Source organism: Ambystoma mexicanum, chromosome 1q (assembly GCF_040938575.1).
Source record: "Ambystoma mexicanum isolate Mex_15411 chromosome 1q, UKY_AmexF1_1, whole genome shotgun sequence".
Lineage (NCBI taxonomy): Eukaryota > Metazoa > Chordata > Amphibia > Caudata > Ambystomatidae > Ambystoma > Ambystoma mexicanum.
In genome coordinates, this window is record NC_090922.1 from 1,225,027,150 (window position 1) to 1,225,050,483 (window position 23,334).

Sequence of the window (23,334 nt, forward strand, 5' to 3'; positions counted from 1 at the left end):
AACTGTGGAGCAGTTTGCTGCGCTACTATTGACCCTGCCCACTAGGAAAAAGGGACTGGCACGTGTAACTGGCGGTTGGCAGGCAGGGTCAGCGTGTGTCGGAGCACGAAGCATGCATGAGTAGCCACCAAATTTAAAGGAAATTCTTTTATTTGCTGTGCAAATTTGCCGAACCCTATAAAGTATGGAGGAAAGGGGAGGGGACATAGGAGAAGCAAGGGAAAAAAGCAATAAAAGTGACACATGCAGCAAAACTTTTATCACGTCTCAACATAGGACAACAGTTTAAGGTTTATACAGTAGCTTTTTTTAATATGTACTTTATGCTCCCCTTTGTCTTTTTTCTAAAGCACTTCAGACAAAACATGTTCAATTTACTTACAAAATATATTTACATTTCTCTTCTATACATATGAGAAATTCATCTGAATTGATCATTAAGGTTTTCAGGTTTTTTTTTTTTTCTTCAGAGGTATCTTTTTAATTTGTTAAAAAAAGAAACAGGAAAGGTGAGTGAAATGATCACTGCACAGCCACAAGTAAATTGTGAAGCCTCACATTCATATACAGTTCATTCAAATCAGGGGTTCGCAATTTATACACAGTATAAAGGAGTGTCCCAATATCACAAGCATAATCAAAGTAGTGTTGTAATAAAACGGGTATGTACACACAGTATTAAATATACCATTAAAACAAAAATCAGTGATCCTTATTTTAAACATTCCTTTGAATGGTGGTTGCCCTATGCACACAAATTATTCCAAATATAAAATTAAAATGTAATATGGCACGTTTGTGTGTGTGCCACTTGGTGATGCTCTAGGCAGGATTAGTTTATCTGAAAATGCATCTCATGAGTTCTGAGATCACAATATTGATATCCAATTTGTTTTTAAAAGTAACAATAACATTTTATATTGTGTTTTATCAGCATTGACACATGGACATTTTAAAAACATTTCTCAAAGACATTTTAACTGAATAAATGTTGTTTAAACAATACAGCATATCACAATTGAATTTAAAAGCTGGTAACATGGGAATAACAGGATATTGTAAACACGTTAGAGATTTCTTCATTTTCCCTCTTGTGAAGTGGGGCAGTGGATGCGTTACTTAGGGAAGAAACAGTACTTTTTCTCGAGAACAGCTTTGCAAAAAACAGAATGTGTAGAGTTATTAGATAGTGGATAGTTTCTTTCAAAAGTTTATCGACAACTATATAATCAATAAATAGTAGAAAAATAACGCTTTACTTAAAAATTTTGAGATGCATTTTTCGATATCATAGGCTGCACACAACACTGGTGTCTTTTTAATATAAAACAAAACCCATGAAATTATTTCTCTCTCCTCATCCTTTGTTGCACAGATTTCCACTTTTCCAGTTGAAGAAAGCCAATAACGTCCATGGCTCAGCTTAGTGAGTTACAGTTTCATTTATAAAAAATAGCTCCTTCATTTGAAGGTGCATACGGGATGCTCCGTATGACTGGTCCAATTCAAACTCAACCATTAAGGAACCCTTTTTACAAACTCAAAGATCTCCACAACACTTGTCCAAAAACAACATCATCCATTCAGGAACCTTTTTCAAATAAAAAAACATCCTTGTCTTCTGTATTGGCTGGCTGAAATCCAATCCTTCTACTAAGGAACATGTCTCCTGAACGTAAAATCCTTCTTGTGCCGTAATAGTACACTGATATTAGTAAAACCACTTCAGACTGTAGAAATGGTCTTCCACTTGAAGGCCCTTTGTTGCAAAAGTTCCTTGGACATTCCACTGTCAAATAATTGTCATTAGCATTCTGCATCTACAGTGTGTACTGTGACTGCAGCCTGTAAGTGGTGACTATGATGTAGAGTTGGGTGATGTAATCTGTAGTGGTGAAATTTGTGACTGAGTAAGGCAGCAGTTTGAGGAGGCGTATCAAGCTCCAGATCTTCGTCGTGGTTTCCCACATCTACCCCTGCAGACATCGGGTCGTTATTGCCTGGAGGATTTTCGCTGTCTTCTTGAGGACTCATGGTGCTATAGCCTAGAAGAAATATACAGGAACCATTTGTAAGATGACAAGATCTTCTCAAACCTCTTAAATTAATACATGCTTTGTGTTAAAATAGTTCAGTAGATGAAACATGTTGATCACTCTAAATTTTAGGAAACACTGAAAGGATGGTTCTCATGTTTGCCAAACAAAGGGCAGCTTTGCTGCACACAAGGATGTCTATTAGGACAGTTTTCTGAAGTCCAACTAAGGGCCTAGAAAAACCATACAACTGAGACAGTACACATTTCCACTCTTAGAGTAAGGCTGTACCACCTGAGCATTTGGTAGCATAGACCGAGCAGCCAGGCTTATCGTAGGAGGGAGAGAGGGCTGTAGGAAGGTACAAAGAGCTTGTAGTGTACCAAGGGTTCAACAGAAACACTTACAACCAGAAGTATTATAAAAAATAAAAGGTTTATTATAAATACAATTAGGCCAACATAAGACTTGGGGGCAAGTATTTGGACCTAGTCATAAACACATTATAAAAAACACAAAGCTTTTAAATACACAGACCAAAGCATAGACCCTGTTCAGAAAACAGTATTTCTAGGGAAGTCAGACCTTATCAAACACATTTAGTATAAGACATACCTATTCATGGGGAGTAAAACTATCAGTGACTTTCAGATTACTTTACAGTAAATCAAGGGTGGTAGTAGTAGACTGTCAGTCATGCAGTGACACTCAGTTATGGAATCACTTAGTAAACTAACCCTGTTATCAGGATACTTTTCTGAAGAGTGTAAAACAAATTCATGGAACAGTACAAACCTATAACTCTATTCAGGATAACAGTTATAGCAGGTGAGTGAGACCTTACGGTGTAATACACAATCATAGTCGCTTTTCAGATCAGTGGAACACAGACTAAGGTAAGCAATAAGGCTATACACAAATTTAGGATTGCACCAGACAGACCAAGGTCAGCTACTCCTACAGGACACTTTTGAAGAATGGTGCACAGCTATTCTAGGCAGGTAAAACCTAAGGATGTAATATATATCACAGCTGCTTTTTAGATCAGTGGAACACAGACTAAGGTAAGCAAAAACTCACTTATTTCAGGGTGGCACACTGCTAGTCAAGATAAGTAAAACTTAAGGCAGACTTATTCTAGACAGGCTAAACAGCAGATCAGGGCAAGCAAGACCCAGTTGATATACTTTACATTTATATTGTACAAGAAATAGTAAAGTGAAGCCAACAGCATTATGTTTGGGAAAAGGTACAACCAATTCACAGGCAGAATGGCAAAACACATCCAAGGTAAGCAAGAACTCTCAGTGACAGTTCCAACCAACTCCTTCACAAGCAAGCACACATTTAAAAATGTGTTCTCTTTTCTATGCAACAGGCCCAAACCGTTGGAAGTCTTTTCCTATTCTTGAAGCATGAGTGTTCCAAGTGGCAGAAGGGGTTGACTAGGTCTCTAGTGTCTGTTGGGGAGAATTTTCAGTTTCTGTGCTAACTACCTTATACCTGAGAGACCGCCAGCACTTTTGCTGGACCCTGGACTTTAAAGAAAATGTTATCTCCTGATTGAGTGGAACCTTTTACCACTCCCGCTTTCTTTTTCTGACTGGGATTCTTATTTTCACCGTTTTATGGAGTCTGGTTAACTCCATGTGTTAGTCTTCTGCTTTTTGCTCTGTGACACCCAGCACCCTATGTGCACCGTCACTGAAAAGTCCCTTGGACTTCTCCATGTTTAAAAACATTTTCTTGTGTGGAACTACAGTCCCCAAGAAAAATAAGATCAAATATTACTTAACTCTTCTTTTGTGGGTTTGGTACACAGCACCCTATGTGGGGTGCTTGGGGTGACATTGTAATTCCTCCTTCCACTCATGTAGGTTTTGGTTACAACTGACTAATTTAAATGGCTAGTGGCAGTGGTTACTTTTTACTGCCTGTTGTGCAGGTTACTAGCAGGCTGATTTCTCAGCTGCAGTACAGCACCGCATTGGTGACACATTTTCCAAATGGCCCCGGTCTTCCTTTTTCTGCCATTTTACGATTGTCCTTTCCTTCTAGGCTTTTCTTCTATACTTTAGAATAGATTGGAGTCCTTTGCGAGTTTTGCCTTTGGCGGGCTTCAGCCCTGAATCCCACCCAGGCTCCAGTGTGTCTAGGGAGGCAGGAAGTGTGGGAGGAGCCTGAAACTTAACTGTCCTTTGCCTGTAGGTATGCCTGGCTGAAACCAGTTCTAACTGGGCCGCTGGCTGTCCTGTAGGACAGCCAACCCACAGGTGATTAAGAGCTTCGAGTGTGTAAATGACTGGGATCCAGCATAAAAAGGCAAGGATCTTTGCACTATGGACAGAGTCAACCACTGGAACAAGGAATCTGAAGCAGAAGACGAGAAGAGATGCCAACAGCACCTTCCAGGACCGTGAAAGCACAGATGAAGCCTTGCAGCTGTGCTGACCCCGTTTTCACATCGATAGGGAAGAGCCGCCAAGGACGACTTCCTCCCTTAGGATGGTGGCCCAACTAGCCTCAAGACCTTCATTTTGGGACCCCCCTCACCCCACCCCTTCGACTTGCTGTAACTTTCCTGAGCTGCAGAATCCCAATACTTGGGGTACCTGGACCATTATCGAGTGCATCAGAGATTGAAATCCGGCTGAAACTTTGCAGGCATCCGCATGGACCTCCAGGGGCAGGAATTCTTCGCAAAAAATCCCATCACCAGAATTCAGGGCCATGTAATCGAAGAGAATCCAACCAGCGATATTAGTTTCTTCTTGGCGCTAAGGAAAAGGCACTTAAAACACAAAGAGCCGTGGGAGTGAGCTGAATGCATTGCTGCCGACCCCTTCTCCCGAGTGCTGCCGCAGAAGCATCACAGAGGCCCCCCAACCCCCCTTATTGTCACCACCACCAAGGAGGAGCAGGAATCGGGGTCTGCAACGTTGCACCTAGAAGGAAGCCAGCTACAATTTCTTCTTCACTTTCAAGTTACTCTGGGGCTTGGGTTGTAATTACCTTGTGCCATTTTTGGTGCTTCCTGGCCAGGAAGTGCCATTTTCTTCAATTGAGAGTGGACCTGAACTCCTTTGTGTAGACCTTGCAGCTTGTACACTATCAGGTAGGCTCCCCTTGAGCTCCTGTGTTTCTTTCAGAACCACTGACTGGTTAACTAACTTTTCATCTGAAGATCTTCATCGGAACTGGAACTGTCCATTTGACTTGGCTGTCCTGGTTTCCCAAAGGTCCATATTCTGATCCTATTGTCTTTAGCAATGCTGGTTCCTCCATAGCTTTGAACTGTGCACACTTTTATAGGAAACAGACAATCTATATCCATCTGGGAGAGTTTACTTGTTATTAACAGTTGCTAGTTGTGTTCTGCCTAACTTTGAAACTTTCCCTCCCATCTCAATTTTGCAAAAGGCGATATATATATAAGTGCCGATACTGACTTTTATTGACGTCACTGTGAGCTGGATATGTAAAGCATAGAAAAATGTACTCCCTGCATTATTATTTCTTATATTAATTGATTCCATTTCACATTGAATGTTGTTAGTAGTTGCTGCACTTTAGATTTGCTTGTGTGCCTTGTGTACATATAAATAACTATATTTTAAAATAACTGAGTGTTTACTTGAATACCTGTGTGAACTGATGTCATTGTACTGCTCTACAGCTCACAACTCCCTCCTAAAATAAGCCTGGCTGCTCAGCCACTCTACCAACTTGTGAAGTACAGGCCTATATTATATATAAGGACTATCCAACAAAATAACGCTTTTACAATCTAAAATATAACACAAAAAGCCCCATTACCTCCTACCGTACCCAACTCAACAGACCCCTGCCCACTCGGGCAGCAGCATGGGCCCTCAATTTGAATTCACTCCAGTCACCAATTCCCAAGTCTTAAAAATCATCAATAGTGTCAATCCTTCTAGATGTCAACGTGACCCATGTCCGGCAGCAGTTATCAAAGACTGCGCGCCTGACTTAACTCCCCTCATCACGAGGCTCATCAACGCCTCTTTCAAAATTCATACCGTCCCAACTAACTTGAAAAATACCTGGGTAATCCCGCTACTAAATAAAATTGTCGCTTGACCCGAACATTCAGACTAACTACTGTCCCATCACGACAGTGCCATTCTTACTTAAAACACTAGAGTAGCTTTCCTCCAAAATTACTAGGAAGCCGCCAACCTCCTTGGCCTTAGACAATCTGGCTTCCACCCTAGAAACAGCACTACTGGACTTGAAAATGCTAAAAGACAAAGGCAAATTAGTTCTGCTCCTACTACCTGACCTATCCACAGCGTTTGATCTAGTCAATCATAGCATACTCTGTCAACATCAAGCCTCTGCGGCCTACTTCTCGCCGAAAGCTATTCAATGGATTCAATCCTTCCTAATGGACAGAAGAATGCATTTTCTCACCTACTGCAGCAGCACAGCCTTGCCCAGTCACATGTGGCGTACCTCAAGGGTCATGTGTCTCTCCAACACTCTACAAAATATTTACAAAACCCTTATTCGACTGACTGGATGACTTGGGTTTCACCTCCACAAACTATGCAGATGACACAAATACTCATCCCCATCTGTATCGCATGACATTGATTCTGCCTCTCTGAACGTCATCTACCAAACTATTCAAACTTGGATGGCCCACCATGGTCTTTGTTTGAATGATGAAAAAACGAAACTCCTACTCCTAGGGTCTCAACTCTGTTTAAACAAACTGGACAAAGCCTTTAAGGCCTTCAACATCGATGGTAACATTATAAAAAGGTGCCTAAAGAAGTAAAAATCTTAGGATTTTACCTCGACTCAGCACTCATGCTATCTAGGCAAGTCAATGCCACAACCTCAGCAGCAGCCTATAAGTCCAAATTGATCAATGCCGGCAGACCTTTCCTGTCTTCAGACAGTTGCATTACAGTAGCCAGAGCTCTCAACTGGTGTAGACTACTGTAATGCTCTCTACGCAGGAACCAAAATCACAATATAAACTACAGGTGATACAAAACAATGCCCTCAGTGCAGCCTTAAACATTGGTAAAAATGCTCATATCTCCACGATAAGAAGGACCAATCACTGGCTTCCTGTGCAAGAATGCATTGCCTTCAAAACTCTCACTATGACACACAAATGCTTACACAATGCAGCACACAATGCAGCACCCACTTACCTAGCAGACAAAGTCTCCAGATCACAATCTAACAGGCATACACGCTCTGCACACAAGCACCTAATCTCCAAATCAAGATTTAGACTTCAGAAAGCAGAAGGGAGCAGCTTTCCTGCAATAGCGGCTCGACTCTGGAATACACGTCCAGCTAAACTTATGTCTAAAGACTCATTTTGGCCCTTCTGCAAACAACTGAAAACCTGGCTTTTCACTCATGAAACTCGCGTATAAGTCCAGTCCTCATGCCTGACTGAGGCAACCTGCTGGCTAGATTACTTCAAAGTCCAGCCTGTACTTACTACCAATATCGCCCTAACATACTTCCTGCAAATATGTGTCTATGTAACTATTCTTGAACTAGTATTTGTGTTATCCTGCAACGATAGTAATGACTATACTAATCGTTGTTAAGAATGGTGCCCAGATGCCTGAAGGTTTAGCGCGCTATACAAATTGCAAAAATAAATATTAAGAGTTGGGTACCTAATACCAAGAGATAAGTCTTATGAAGTCCCACACCGGTTGGACTTTAGAAAAATGTACTTAAGTGTCCAACAGGCAGTTCAGGATAGGCACAGAAGTAGTAAATGTTCTTAAGGAAGACTGTGCAAACAAGAAAGTGTTTCACTTTAGTAGAGGAGTTGAAAGGGTCCAGGGACTTCTGTGAAGACAACCCCTAGGAGGATTCCAGCAGTGGGGCTGGGGGAACTGGTTGAGAGGCCTCCCAATCACAAGAAAGCATCCAAAGCTACATAGGAATCACAAAAGCTTAACATAAGTAAATACCCCAGCCAACACAGTACCTTCAGCACAGAAGAAGAGTTGCAGCGTGGGAGACTTCAGGATCTGCAGCCAAAAACCTGGTTGATTAATTCCTCGTCATGAAGACAGGACACTGGAAGGGAATTTTCAGCTGGGATCAACAGGGAAGGCTCCAGGCAAGAGTTTCTTTGTGGATGGATGCGTCTCAGTGGTTTTCGAGCCCTTTTCAGGAGAACACTGAACATCGCTGTTCGGATTCCCGTCTCTAATCTGGTCCAGCACTCTGGTGAGGGGACTTCAAGGGCTTAAATCGTGTCTCTGGAGAGCCAGGAGGAGGCCATCAAAGTTTCAGCTTGATTCGGAAGACCATGCATTGCACAATGGCTCGAGGTCCCCGGGTATTGGTGTATTGCAGCCACTCATGGTCGCAGCATGACATGGTATGGCTCAAAATGCAGTTCTTCTTGAGTCTAGTGGATCACACCAGGCTCTGGGCTGTCCTTTTTCGGGATCCCCAGGTCGATTGGAAGGAAGGGCTACAGCAGGCTCCCGTTACACAGCAGGCTATACAGTCACTAAGTCGCTACAGCCGCCTTATCTTCCTCTTTGGTTACAGCTCCAGTGGTAGACTTGTCAGCAGCTTCCAGGTTTGGAGTTTTTAATCAGGAACTACAGCACAACCTCTGCAATATCTCCCTGCATTTTTCAGCAAGGTGCGTCTGGCTGTCTGAGGAGGACAGCCAGCCCCCCATTGAGAGTGAGCTCCTTTCAGGCAAGATGAAAGACAAAGGGCTGGTCTCCTCCCTTGCTTCCGGCCTTCTCCAACAGTGTGGAGCCTTGGCAGGGAAAATAAAGGATTCCTGCTGAAGACAAAACTCCCACTAAGGTCGTTCCGGCCTAGAATGGCAGGAGAAGAGCTCAGAAACAGCAAGCACAACAGAAAGGACAAAAAAAGGAGCCGACCATTTTAGAAATATTGTGTCTCTTCTGTACTTTACCAAGGCTGAATTCACAGCCTGCGAGTAATAAAGACAAAAAGTCATAAAGGTACAACCACTGCCATCAGCCCTTCATGTAAAACTCACAATTGTAACACAATGTTACCAGGTAAGCAACAAAGGGGATATATTGTATCCCCCCAGCACTCCACATAAGGTTGGGTGTGCCGACTCACTTATACAAAATGTAAAGGGGATGACAATCCTTCTTTACTACTTGGGAACTATAGTTCACCGAAGTATAGGAAAGAGAAATTAACAGAGGATGCCAAAGGGGCAACCTAGCCGAAGCCCAAAAGTTATAGGAAACTATAACTTCAAACGTACCCTATAGAGAGACATAATAAGGTCACTCATAAAAAGAGTAAAAGACTAGAGGAGAGGGGGGGCGGCGGAGATTCCCCTTCTCCTAGGGACAAGGTAAAGTAGTCAAAGTAAAATGTTCTGGGGTCGACACAGGTCAGGACGATTTATCATAAATCTTACAGTTGTTGAGCTTGTTAGTGAAGGGATTGCTGACGTAAATTTAAACATCCAGCGTATTTCAATAGTGGATGTATTGGGGGTTGGCTTGTTTCTAAGTACCCTTAGTGTTTGGGCAAATGGCTGAACAAAAGGGCATGCCAGCTCATGCGATCTGTTGAATACTATTTATTTGTTTATTTTTTTATAACTGTTTATTGAGTTAAAACAACACAACATCAAAACAAACATGAATCATAGGCATACATCAGACCAAGGCCGCATGGCAATATCAAAAGCAAGAGGGGCCCAGCAGGGCCAAGGGCTATAAGACATTTGTACGACAAGACAGGCAACCAATATTAACAGCGGTACAGATCTACTTTCATTAACAAATTTCAATGAGCATCAACCCAGTTACCCCATATCTTTTCAAATTTGCGGGGGCAGCCCCGTGCGTTATAGATCCGGCGTTCCGAAGTCGCACATCTGTCCAGCTCATTACTCAGCGGTTCGGAGACAGTGGGTCGGCAGAGCCCCATTTAGCCGCGCTTAGTCTTTTGCATGCCCCCAATGCTATCGCCAGAAACATTTTTTCATATTTGGAGAGGTCAACGTCACCCCCAATTCCTAAGAGTACCATTTTGGGATCCCTAGGGATTGGCGTCGCCAGGGCAGCCGAGATCATGTTAAGCCAGCTCTCCCAGAAGACCTGTAACACCCGGCAGTCCCATATCATATGGTAGAAGGTGGCAGGCGCCGTTTTGCATCTAAGGCATGTCTCGTCTTCCAAACCCCCCCCCCCCCATTTAGCCATGGCAGCACGTGAATGGTATGAGCGGTGAAGGATTCTCAATTGTATTAGCCTGAGTTTAGATTCTATGCCAGTTTCTCTAGGGAACATTAATGCATCCACCCAGTCTTCTGGCTCCAGATGACCTATATCTCTTTCCCACTTCTCCTTGAGCCCATCGAGTGGAGTATCCCCGAAGGAGTTAAGGGCTTGATAGAGGGTGGAAGTGACCTTAGAGGCAATGCATTGAGGGAGGATATTGGTCTCGATGGGAGAACAGGGGGGTACGTTTGTCGTATCAGGGAATTGGGTGTGGATGGCATGGGCCAGCTGCGCATGTCGGAACCGGTCCATGGATGCGAGGTCGAATTGCCCTTGTATGGCCTCGAAGTCCAGGAGGTGACCCCCTTGTATCACGTGTGCTAATGTGTGTATCAGTTTTGCGCACCAGTGCCCGAAGGAGCCCATTGCCACTATTTCCGAGAGGAGCGCGTTGTGTCATAGGCGTTGGGATAGTGTTGGCTTTCCTTTCCAGCCGATAGTTTGTGTGCATCTCGCCAGGCCTGGCAAATGTGGTGTGTCATTCTGGGTAACATCGGGGGTCGATTGGGGGTGGCGTACAGGATCTGCAGTGGTGTTAACGGGGTCATGACCTCTATTTCAATATGGATGTGGGGAAGTGTGGGGTCTGCGTGCATCCAGTCGTTTACTACCTCGATCTGTGCCGCAAGGTAATAGGTGCGTATGCAGGGTAAACCGATGCCTCCCTCCCATACTGATCGCTGGAGCGTGTCAAGGGAGATTCTAGGTCGTTTCCCGCCCCACAGCAGCGTGCAAAGGTGTCCGTCAATGAGTGCGAAGGTTTCTCGGGGGATGACAAGTGGGGCATTTTGGAGGATGTACAGCAGTCTGGGGAGGGTCATCATCTTGAATAGCGCAGCTCTGCCCATTAGTGATAGGTGGAGTGATTGCCAGTGGGAGGTCTCTCTATTGGACCGTTCGATTACTGGTTGTAGGTTAAGTTGGAGGAACCCCTCAAGCGTCGGGTCGAGCCGTATACCCAGGTATTTAAATTCCCTAATAGCGACATGATATGGGCAGATCTCAGGGATCGCAGATGCGCCCCCCTGGATCGGGAAGTAAATGGTTTTGGCTTCATTCACCTTCAGGCCCGCAAAGTTCTGTTACTCCCTAAGAATGAGGGAGACAGTCGGGCAGGAAGTGCTCAGGTTACTAAGGTATATGAGGAGGTCATCCGTGTAGAGCGATAGTCGGTCTTCCCCCTCCCCTCCCGGCCAGACGAATCCTGTCCATTTGGTGTTAGCCCTAAGCTCAATTGCGAGTGGCTCGATGGCCAGGAGGAAAAGAAGCGGGGAGAGTGGGCACCCCTGCCTCGTTCCTCGACCCAAGGGAAATGATTCAGAGGACCTGCCGTTCACACTTACCATGGCCTCCTGGAATGCATAGAGAAGTTTAACCCATGATGTAAATGTTTGACCTAGGTTCATCTGAGCCACGATTGCCCACAGAGCATCCCACCCCACAGAGTCAAATGCCTTTTCAAAGTCCACCGCCAAGAGGGCAAGTGGGGCTGGTATTTCCTTGGCTCTACACAGCGCCAGTTGAACTCTACGTAGGTTCATGCGAGTGGATTTATTGGGCATGAATCCACATTGGTCTGGGTGGAGGAGGGTCTCTATCACCTGGAGTAGACTGTTGGCGAGTGTTCTGGCGAGGACCTTGGCTTCACCGTTGATCAGGGATATGGGACGATAGGAGGCACATTCCTCCGGGGGTTTCCCGGGTTTATGTATGATGACTATGCATGCCTTCCTGAGGTCCGGGGGTGTGTGCTCCTAGCTCTTTGCTGCGTAGGAACATACGGTCCATGTGGGTGGGTAGTGTACCACCGAGGTATTTCCATGTCTCTGTAGGGAATCCATTGGGGCCCGGTGTTTTCCTGGGTTGGAGCTGTGCAAGCGCCTCTTGCACCTCGGTTACAGTGATTTCAGCGTTCAGAAGATCTGTTTGGTGCTGTGAAAGTTTCGGCATCTCAATCGGGTCAAGGTAGCATGAGGGTACAGAAGGCGAGCTGTCGGCGGGTGGGGTGTAGAGCTTCTTCTAGTAGGCGGCAAATGCTTCAACAATGTCGGAGTCATCTGTGAGCAATGTTCCGTCTGGAGACTTAATGGCCCGTACGTGTCCCCTGCTCTGTTTGCGCCTCTCCAACCAGGCCAGGGTATTATTTGCTTTGTCGCCCCGTTCATAAATTTGGCTCCGGACTAGCTGATGGGCTGTTCGTGCATTGTCCAGAGCCAGGTTGCTAAGGGCGTCTTGTGCCGTAAGCAGAGCCTCTTTTGCCTCTTGGGTGCTGCGTTCTAGGATTTGCCGTTCGCATTCCAGGACTCGTGCTTCTGCTTCTTTGATCCTTTGGACTGGTCGTCGTTGGTGGGCTGAAACCGCCGAAATAGCTTCCCCATGGAGGACGGTCTTGTACGCCTCCCAGATCGAGATCGGGCAATCCACTGAGCCCTCGTTTACAAAATATTCCGTTGTCTTCTTTTCCAGTTCCTCTGCAATTTCAGGGAGACGTAGGTGATATGTGTTCAAGCGCCAGTTAAGATCCGGACCTCGGCAGTTCTTCTTCATGGTTAGGAGGAGCGGAGAGTGGTCCGAAATACCCCTTGCGAGGAATTCAGCATCTAGGAGCCTGTGATTTATGCTGCAGGGGATGAAGGCATAATCAATCCTGGAGAACGACTTATGAACGCCAGAGAAAAAGGAGAAACCAGCCTCATCCCCATGAAGTGAGCGCCATATGTCCATCATTCCCAGAGCTTCAGCAAACATGGTGAGCGGTGTGGAGGCGGGGTGGGTTCCAGATCTCCTGTGAGATCTATCGGCTGCAGTGTCCATCACTTCGTTAAAGTCCCCACCAATCACCCACACATCGGCCTCTTCTTCCAGGAGCAGGTTTCGCAGTTCTTTCGTGTGCATGGGGGGCATAGATTGCAGCGAGGCCCCATTTCTCGCCCCAAATGTCAGCAAGTATCAGTACTTAGCGGCCCCGGGGGTCGGATTTGACCCTCCTAACATGCAGGGGGACTCGCTTGTGGACGAGTATCATAGTGCCTCTGGCTCCTTTCGTGAATCCGGCATAGTAGGTGTGTGAGTAGTTGGATCTTTTGAAAAAGTTGGTGCTCGTGCCTATCAAGTGTGTTTCATTTAGGAGAGCAATGTCAGGCGCGTATCGGTTAAGGTACTGGAGCACCAATCTCCGCTTTATGCTGGAGCCGAGGCCGTTAACGTTCCAGGACAGTACGGTTACCTTGTTGGAGTTCATTCTATCTGCGTGCGTCTCTTATCGGGGCATCTGGAAGGATCAGTGGCGGTCGCAGACTTTCGGGAAGTGTGTAGCGATATACTTTCAGGGGAGATGTCCAGGGGTCGTCTCGTAGTGGTGTACCTGCTGCCTGGATGATAATTTTGTCGACGGTCTTGCCCATAGACAGTGCTCAATTTCCTTGCCGACGTTTATCCGTGTCGTGGACGTTTATCCGTGTCGTGCCTTCCCGTCTTGTGGTTCCTTACCTTCCTTAAACCCCCCTCACCCTGTAGTTCCCCCCCTCACCCTGTAGTCCCCCCCAACCGGGAGCACTTGTCGCCCAAACATTAAACTTCTAACTTGAAAACTTCTTCGGGATAACCCGGACTGTGATAGCACGCGCGCCGCTAGGTGAGCACTCCCATGCTATTGAGCTGTCAAATAGTCCCCATATTGCGTGGTCTTTTTATCCCTTTTCCGTAGGGGTCCCCCTCGCATCGTCGTCCGCAATGGTCGGAGAATGGGTGGGCGAGGGCTGCCCAGACCAATGCTTCTGTGTGGGCGGGCCCGATGGCATATGCCTCACCCTGGAGTCCGTGAGAACTTGGGTTTCAAGCCAGTCCCATGCGTCTTTGGGGTTGTAAAACAGATGAGTAGTGCCCTCATAATGGACTTTTAGCAATGCCGGGAAGAAGAGGGCATATTTGATAGATAGCGACTGGAGCTTCTTCTTGACGGAGTCAAATGACTGGCAGGCTTTTTGGACTTCTTTAGTATAATCGGGATAGAAACCGACCTTGTAGCCATTGTATGCGATTGGGCCGGAGGCCCTCGCCATTTGTAGGATCGCATCCCGGTCGCGGTAATTCAGTAGACGTGCAATTATTGTTCTCGGCGGGGCTCCCGGTGTAGGTTGGCCGGTGGGTACTGTGTGTGCCCTCTCCACGGAAAAGAATTTGGATAGCTTTTTAGGGGCAAAGACGTGGGTGAGCCAATCTTCTAAGAAGAGTTCTGCGCTAGGGCCTTCCTCTTTCTCTGGTATTCCGAGGATCCTGAGATTATTGCGCCGCGCCCTCCCCTCACTATCCTCAGCGTGGTTTTCCAGTTGGGCCACTCTTTGGGCGATCGCGGTGAGCTGCTGTTCCAGTCGGTGGACCGTGTCTTCTGTGTCAGACACACACTGTTCCGCTTCTCCCACCCTGGTCGACAGGTTGCCGAGGTCTTGACGTATGAGTGACACCTCAGAGGATAGGCCGCCCATTTGAGTTCCAAGGATGTCCTCGAGTCCCTGATCGCTTTCATGAGGTCTGAGACAGAAAAAGGGGGCGTGGGGAGTCGCAGGGCTCTTCGGAGGCACCCACCTCTTCTGGAGGGTGAGACTCGCGATGGGGGGGGAGCGCCCACGTGTAGAGGTCCATTTTACTTTGTAGCGTTTGCTGCTTGGATTTTTCCTTTCCCATGTCGTGATCGAGCGACCCTGTGTGGCAGGGATCTGGGTGCTTCTCGTCGGCCCACCAGGGTTGAATACGGGATCGGGAGGGGTCCAGTATAGCTCAGGTGGTCGTGTAGAGGCTGTGCAGGGTGCTCACTGCTAATCCATGCAAAGGTCGCGTCTAAAGTGGCAATGACGCAGTAGTTGCAAGTGGCAATCTCTCTTCCAGGGTCCGAGAGCCAATGTGAGGGGCGCAGCCCGTGGGGAAAAAGATTGTCTCACTGGTAGTAGTGCCTCTTGGGGGTCGTGCTGGTGTGTCTCCACTGACTGCAGTTGCCACTTAGTGGAGGTGAGAGGCAGGGGGGATCCTGGGGGTCCCACTTATTCCAGGAGTGCCTGAGTGAGTTGCAGGGAGGAGTCTTTGTCCTTAGAGTGGTATGGCACTGGCACGTGCCTATCCCCGGCACCCAAAGTGGCCCCCGTGATCTTAGCAGAATTGTGTAGAGGCCTTGTGGGGAGGACTGTGTCCTCGTTCATATGCTGATGTGGGGCAGGAGAATGTCTATCCTAGTCACATGGAGTGGTCCCCCGTGGTTTCTGTGATTCTGCAGATGGCTTGGGTTGTACAGGGGGCTCCAAGGGGGAGATGGAGCAGTCCCTCGGTTCACACACACCCGTACCTTGTGTTGGGCGCGTCCGTGCCCAGCATATCTCGCATCAGCCGGGGAGCGCAGCACACGGGTCTTCTGTCTTGCTGTAGCTCAACCTTAGGCGTTGTAGTCTCGCTGAAGGGGGGGAAGGGGCGCATTGCTCCGGGGGATGAGCTGGCAGCGTGAGCCCAAGCCGCGGGTAGGTATGCTCTGGGGCCCCTCTCGTTCGTGGTGCTGTCAGGGGCGAGAGGGCTGCCAGTCGTGCGTCGGCGGCTGTGTATGTCTCCCTCCGCAGGCCTACGTAATGGGACGATGTGGGAGACTGCGGTCGGGTCTCCGGCGGTGTGGGCAGCTCAGCGGTGTGGTTCGGGACGTTTTCCCGCCCAGGATCCTCTGTCTCTGCCGCTCCGTGAAGGGGGTGAGCAGCAGCCGCGTCGGAGCCTTAATGGCCGCGGCCCGCCAGCCGGGAGGCACAGGCTGTCGCACACTCCCCTCGCTCCGATTCTGCTCGAGGTTGCGGCCAGTGTCTCCAAGGGGTGTCGGGCGCTTCTCATGTGCCACTGGGTGAGATAATTCAAAGAAAAGGGGTTTCATTTTCAGGATTAATGCAGCGGCTGCCGGGAGCCGTTTTTCTTAGCTCTGCATGCGGCGCGCGTGTAGTCCCCTGTTGAATACTATTAATCAATTATGTGGGACAGCCAAAATCTGAACATTCCATTATCCATAGTTGGCAACATTACACTTTGTGAAAAGTGACCAACTTCAAATGTTCTGTTTTTTAAACTCTTGATTAAAAGTATGCCCATAAACGCAACTTTTACAAATATTTTGGGTGTCCCGAAAACTGGCAAAGGTGGCATATTTTTCTCAAGGAATACAGAGCACAATAATAAATCTAGATTTTGCCTCTGAAATTGTATGCATTCCCAATTATCTCAATTGCCTTGCTTGTCTGTTCATGGAACAAAGTATGTGATTTGAAAAAAGCCAATTTAAAGTAAAAAGTATTAATATATTGTTCATTTATAAAGCCCCCACTGCGAGACCCTGACTTTATCGCTCCACACCAGGAAAGGGCAGAACACGTACAATGAGAAGGAGACAGATATTCAAAGCCTTGACATGGGAAAGGGGCAAGTGGCAGGTACACACAGGGGCTGAGCTAAAACAGAAGCAACACAGATATAGTGCCCAGTACAAAGAGCTACAACAAATAAAAGAAAAGGTTGGATAGGTGTCGGGTACATGCAAGGACTGTGTAATAAGCTCCAAGTATGTGTGGTCTAAGAAGGAAATGTAGCGCTAATAGAGGTCTCAAGGTGGGACCACAGCAATGGAGTAAAGAGCTGGACCCCGGGAGCCTGGATAAAAGATAGAAGGGTTCCAAAAATCATGTGAAGAATCCAGGCTCTGCCAACCCAGCGATTTACGTTCACCTTCAGAAACAGTAAGCATACAGAAATCAAGAGGAAAGCTCCTGTAATAGAAGATGTGCTGTGAAGTAGTCATCAGAACAGGCACAACATGCAGACTAGGCAGAAATTCAAAGTCATACCATGATCACTTTCAGTTCCTGATCGTCCCCAGTAGCGGCGCCGGCGTTCTGGACTGTGCGCGTGTCTCTCAATTACTGCTGCTATAAATCGAGTGTTGCTGACTGTTGGAAAGACAAACGTTTACATGGTTTCATACTTGGTCACAGGAGAGTTTGAGTGAAGAGCTTTGTTTTCTCAGAATTCTGCTTTGAGCTACACGTAAATGTGCTTATTCATCTGCTAGCCTCAAACTACAGACATTAGCAAAGTTACTCTGAGTGGGTGTCAAACGTTGAAAGGTGCAGATGTTCAATAACGACTGCGTTCGCATCATTAATATGAATTGGCAGTTTCAGATAAAGGCACAGATTCTCTACTTTGAATCTTGCCCGAGATCACGGCAAGGCACGAATTTAGAGTTTATAATATTTAAGCTTCAAGTAAAGGAAATGTTACTCTTATCAAGTCAAAATGTTCTTACAACGAGCTTGCAGGGTCCTACACATTCACGGTTGATAGGAACCCCAGTGCAAATAACGCTATCCTTTGTAGAAAAAGCATTGTTAACTTTTTCAATCACTGTTGAGTGGGGAGATCGACAATTGGGCATAGTAAAACATGTTGTAGGGAAATACCTTGGTGCAAAATTTACTGGCACTGCCTCTACAACTTCCTTGGCTATCAGAAGGCCTACATCTGGATGGCCCAACAACCAGCTGCTTATGTTCAAAGGTTTGCAGTTTAGAACATATTCTCAGAAAATTGAAGGGTGCACGCTTGAGTAGTCACTTATTCAAATAGCCGTGCTCTTTTTCGAATACTCATTTTTAGAATAGCCAGGTTGTCCCCCATCCTTGCTGGCTTTCCGAATTTTTTTAAACAACGTTTCCATTCCTGTTGGGTAAGATTTTCATATTTATGACTTTTTCCCCTCTAACCTAGTCTTTTACTCTTTAAGGATGAGCTTTTCATGTCTCTCCATAGTGTGTGATTGGAGTTCTAGTTTCTTATAACTTTGGACTAATATACTAAGGCAGCACACAGCATTTTAAATGCAGTTGCTTTCTTTTAATTATCTTATTATTTACTGTTCCCAAGAGATTAAGTGGGATTCACATTCCCTTTACATTGATTTCGGTGAGCCAGCACACCCAACCTTATGTGGAGTGCTGGGGATACAATGTATCACCTTTCTTACCTGGTAACATTTCTGTTACAATTGCAAGTTTACTTGAATGGCTTGTGGCAGTGGCTTTACCTTCATGACTTTTAGTCATTATTACTCGCAGGCTGTCAAATCATACTCGGTAATGCACAGGAGGGTCACCATTCTGCTTGAATGGTGGGCTCCTTTTATTCGCCATTTCTCGTTTACTTGTTGGAGGTCTTCTGCCATTCTAGGTGGGAACGACCTTGTGGAAGTTTTGTCTTTGGCAGGAATCCTTTGTATTCCCCACTGAGGCTCCAGAGTGTCTGAGAAGGCAGGACGCGGGGGAGGAGTCCAAACCTCTGCAGCCCTTTGTCTTTCACCTTGCCTGAAAGGAACCAGTTCCCACTGGGGATCTGGCTGTCCTAATTGGACAGCAATACTGCCCTTTTCTGTAAACTGCAAGGAGGGTTTGCAGAAGCTGCGCTCTAGTTCCCGAGTAATACTCGGGATCGTGTAAGCTGACAAGTCGAGCACTGGAGCCGATTCTGAAGATTTCCATCGACCGGAAAGCCTGCTGTGTAACTGGAGCATGACGCAACCATTCCTTCCAATCAGTCTGGGGGTCCCGAAAGCAACGGCTCCTAGCCATAGGTTCGTGAGATCCACTAGTCTCAGGAAGACCTGCAGTTTGAGCCATCCCACGACTTGCTACAACCTTGCTGGGTTGCAAACCACCAATACCATGGGACCTCGAGCCAGTATGCGCTGCATTGTCTTCCGATTCCATCCAATTTGGTTGACTCATGCAGGACCGCCAGAGACAGTATTCGAATCCCTGATGTCCCCTCAGCAGAGTGCAGGACCGAAAGAGAATCGGATCAGCGATATTCGTTCTTCATCTGGCTCCTGAAAAAGGCCAAATCCACAGAGCTGTGAGAATCTGTGAGGAAACCTTTGCTGGAAGCCTTCTCTGACTGCTGCTGCATGTTCCCATCCTGTGTCTAGTTCTTTCGTCTCCAGATCAAGTATCCAGGAACCGGGTCCTGTGCGGCTGCATCCTGAAGGCATACACTCAGAAGCTCTTCTCCTAAGGTACTGTGTTGGCTTGGGTAATACTTACTTTAAGTCTTGTGTGCATCCTGTGAGGTTGAGTGGGTGATTTGTGTGGTTGGGAATTTGCCCATACCACTTGCCCAGGCCTAATGCTGGAACGCATATTAGGGAGTCTTCTGTGAAGTCCCTGAACACTTTAATTAGTTCTAAAGTGAATACTTACTTGTTTAAGTAGATATCCTCTGGAACTCTGACTTTCCTACAACTGAACCCTATCCGGCCTACAGTTGGCTCCTAGACCACTAGGGTCCCTCTTCTGCCTCTAAGAAAACACATGCTCTAGACTAGGGAAGGACTTTAACTTCTTCAGCAAGTAAGCACTTTTATAATTTTCCAGACAGAAGCCTCATCGTTTAGTGTTGTAACTGTATCTTTGCAACAGAAAAGTTCCAAAGTGTCTAAAATGTAATAATTAGCTGTGAGTTGCATTCTGCCCCTCTAAAAAGTATATAAGTTATCTTACTTGCTTTGAATGGTGTTCCTCCCCCTTCTAAAAAGGAATAAGTGTTGGTACGGTTTTATTCTTCTTAATGAATGAGTGTAAAAGCTTACTAATAGGGGTTACCTAGCTAGAGATTGTCATTCTTAGTGTCCTATTGGACTTTGCTTTCCCTGATCTCCTTTATACAGAATTAAAACAGTCTGAGAGTTGGTACTTGTTTTATGGGTTTGCTTGTCGCCCCTCTTAAAATTACATGACGCTCCTTACCTACCTTGAAATACATATGCTTTCCCTGAAGTGCTCAGTGCTCTTCTAAAACAGTTTCATAAAGTTGTCTTTAAGTTGTAAGTAGCCCCTCTGAAAAGTATAGTATGTCTTACTAACCTTAGAATTGTATCTGACACGTCTGCACTAGTGACATTTTAACTAAAGGTTACTGTGCTAATTGCTGGTGTAAGGCACTACTAGTTAAACAGTGCAACTGTCATTTCTCTGTAACAATTGCTGGCACAAGCCTCTACTATTTAGGTAGTTTCCTGAAATAGTGCAATCAGTTAATTACTTACTTTTAAATACATTGTGTTTTTCTTAAATAATTGAGTTTTGCTTTACGCTGAATTGCTTAGCGCATTCAAAAATAGTTATGTTTTCATACTTATCATTGAGAAGCTTAGGCCCCTTCAGAAGGTATATGTGTTCCTTTACTAGCTCTGAATTGTGTTTCCTTGTAACTGGATTGGTTTATTACGCGAGTTCTGTATCTGAATGTCACTGCATGAGTGACAGGGTCTACTACCCTTGAATTACGGATTGTATTCTAAAAGTACATATAACCTGGTTTTACTCCCCAAGAATAGCTGACTGCCATTCGGAAAGTGCTGTAGGTTGGAATCACCTTGACTCCTTATTGTAATCTAATTAAGGTTATACTTTGGGTTGTAACCAATAAGTATGGAGTTGTTTTTATATAAGTGTGTTTATATGAGATGTTATAGTACTACCTTACCCAAGATAAAACCCTTTATTTTTACAATACATAGTGTTTCAGTGTTTCATTGGAGCGTATGCATGCTACAATTTCTTTGTACCAAGCTACAGCCCTCTCTCTCACCCAAGATAAGCCTGGCTGCTCGGTCTACGCTACCAAATGTTCTCAGGTGGTACAGCTTTGTACTAAGAGTGGAGAAGTCCATAGGTGGACTTTAGAAAAAACAAAGTTAATTGTCGGGGACAGTTTTTCTGTTTATCTTCTATGAATTTTGGCGTGTTTTAATTCTTGTTCTGCTTTTCGTTTTCCTTCAAGTGTGATCAGAGCAATATCAAAAAAATTCAAATGAATAAATATTCAAGGAACTTGATATATATATATATATATATATATAGTGGGTGGTGTCCCTTTTGGACACCTAGCTGATAATGTGCTTACGGTTCTTACCTTGCTGTTGACTTAAGCTTGTGGCACAGAATTCCTTCTTAAAGGAAATCACATTCGTACATATATTTTCCATGTGCCTTGAGTTGACAATATTTTACGCAAGAGATCTGTGCCCTGCACCTTTGGCCATCATTACTAAAAGTGAAGCATTACTGCTCAGTCACATCTAACAGTCGAAATATGGTAAATCTTGGTGCAAAACCTACAGGTTGGTTTCTGCAAACCCCACACTAGTGGTGTCATAGAAAAACAACACTCTTAACAGAAGCACACCATTATCTTGTTTAATGCACAATTAGCCAACACACATTTCTGAACAATTTACAAATGCTTTCCATCCACAAGGAAATCTATAAATATCAGTATTTAATCCCAGAATGCTCACTCAAAAGCAGGCAATGCACACAGCAGAGTAAGCTGGTTTCATTAGCTAGATAACTAGTGCTACCAGTTCAACCCGGTCTACCCACTCTATGCTACCTATATATAAAGTAACTAGAAACTAGAATGCAAGGTTTGGTCACGTTCGCATTTTCACAGCAGCATTCGCTTTTTTGGAGACCAGGCCACTGGGAAACAGCATTATAAATATATACAGAACTACATTTGTTTTCAAGTCTAAAGGAACAGACTCCAATGAAAAGGAGTAGGAGGAAACCACTCAAAACAAGTTTGACAAAGAAAGCATTCCCATGCATTTGAACAAGTGAATACGTGAAATTCCCTGTAAAATGCACATTAGTCAGAACACTGTTCAGGAAGCAGAGCACTGCTACTGCACAGATGGTACTTACTGATCCCTCGGTCTTCATGGCTGTCATCGTCTCTTTCATCCCGGTCGTTTTCCAGGTTCGACATTCGTACTGACATTTCTATGCACAATGCAAGCAGAAAAGTAGAAGTTGCTTAACAAAACCAATCATAAATGCAAGCACTGTGGGCAGGGCGCAAAACAAGGGTATGTGGCCCACCAAGTCTTTGGAACTTAAAAAGGTTGCACTATTTTAAAAGTGTAACGAATAGAGTTCACATTTTATGCAATGGTACATTAAATTAATCTGCTTTTATACTGCAGCAAATCACCACCGTAGCAAATACACAGTGCGTAGGCTAGATTGTGGAGGACTGTGTCCCCAATCAGGGATATCCAGACCTTGGTTTGCTGCAGAAGAGAAAATGAATGTAGGGAAAAGAAGAATGGAAAATTGATGCCGCAAACACAGGGAGAGAGGGATGCAGGGGGGAAATGTATTGCAATACCCTCAGTACAGGGCATTCCTGTTGGCTATCCTGAAAGTTTGGTGGCTCATTTGACCAGCCATCTCTCAGTTGTAAACCAGGTCAAACACCAGGATGTTCATTCAAGAGTGGTATAGTCAAGAATAGACTGTGTATAAATGTGAAATTTGTTAAGAGAATGGAGTTGACAAACTGGCTTCCCTGTTGAAAACTTTCCAAATCCTCGCTATATTGCTCCTAAATACCGTAACTCTTGCATAAATAAGTATGTACCTACAAAACTGCTAAACTCATCACAGGTTAACAACCCAACTACAGCCAGGTTCAAAGGACCCAGAGATACTTTGCAGGCTTAGGTCCGAATTCTTTCATATTTTTTTTTATTGTGTTGTCACCAAAACTATGGTCTTTCACAATTATTTGCCATACAAAAATAACATTAGATTGTACACCATTTGTATACATATAATTCAGGTGAACTGAAAGAAAAATACCAAAGTAAAATTAATTAAAAACAAGGCATTTCAAAACTAAACAACGTATTACAATTCATAATCAGTAATTCAATTGAGAGAAAGAAAGAAAAAGGAGAACAGTAATAGAATTTAAAGCAATTAACATCACAAAAATCCATTATTTTTACAATCACCTATTTCATTTAACATTTTAATGATTTACGTGGTTAAAAATTATTCATGTCCCACACTCACTATTCCCCATACATTTTCTCCAAGTGAGCGCGATGTTCCGATTAAAAAAAACCACCAAGA

The 23,334-nt window shown here is 45.1% G+C and overlaps 1 protein-coding gene across 1 annotated transcript in view; it reads right to left on the minus strand.

Moving 5' to 3' along the window:
- Positions 1-284: 284 nt before the first annotated feature.
- The window catches only part of CACHD1 (cache domain containing 1), a 648,022-nt gene continuing 624,972 nt past the window's right edge, over positions 285-23,334 (minus strand). The window contains exons 25-27 of the mRNA XM_069641991.1: positions 22,120-22,197; positions 17,206-17,307; positions 285-2,045 (exon numbers count right to left, since the gene is read on the minus strand). Coding sequence (XP_069498092.1) covers positions 1,807-2,045; positions 17,206-17,307; positions 22,120-22,197 — 419 coding nt within the window. The 3' untranslated portion in view covers positions 285-1,806. The remainder of the gene's footprint in view (positions 2,046-17,205; positions 17,308-22,119; positions 22,198-23,334) is intronic.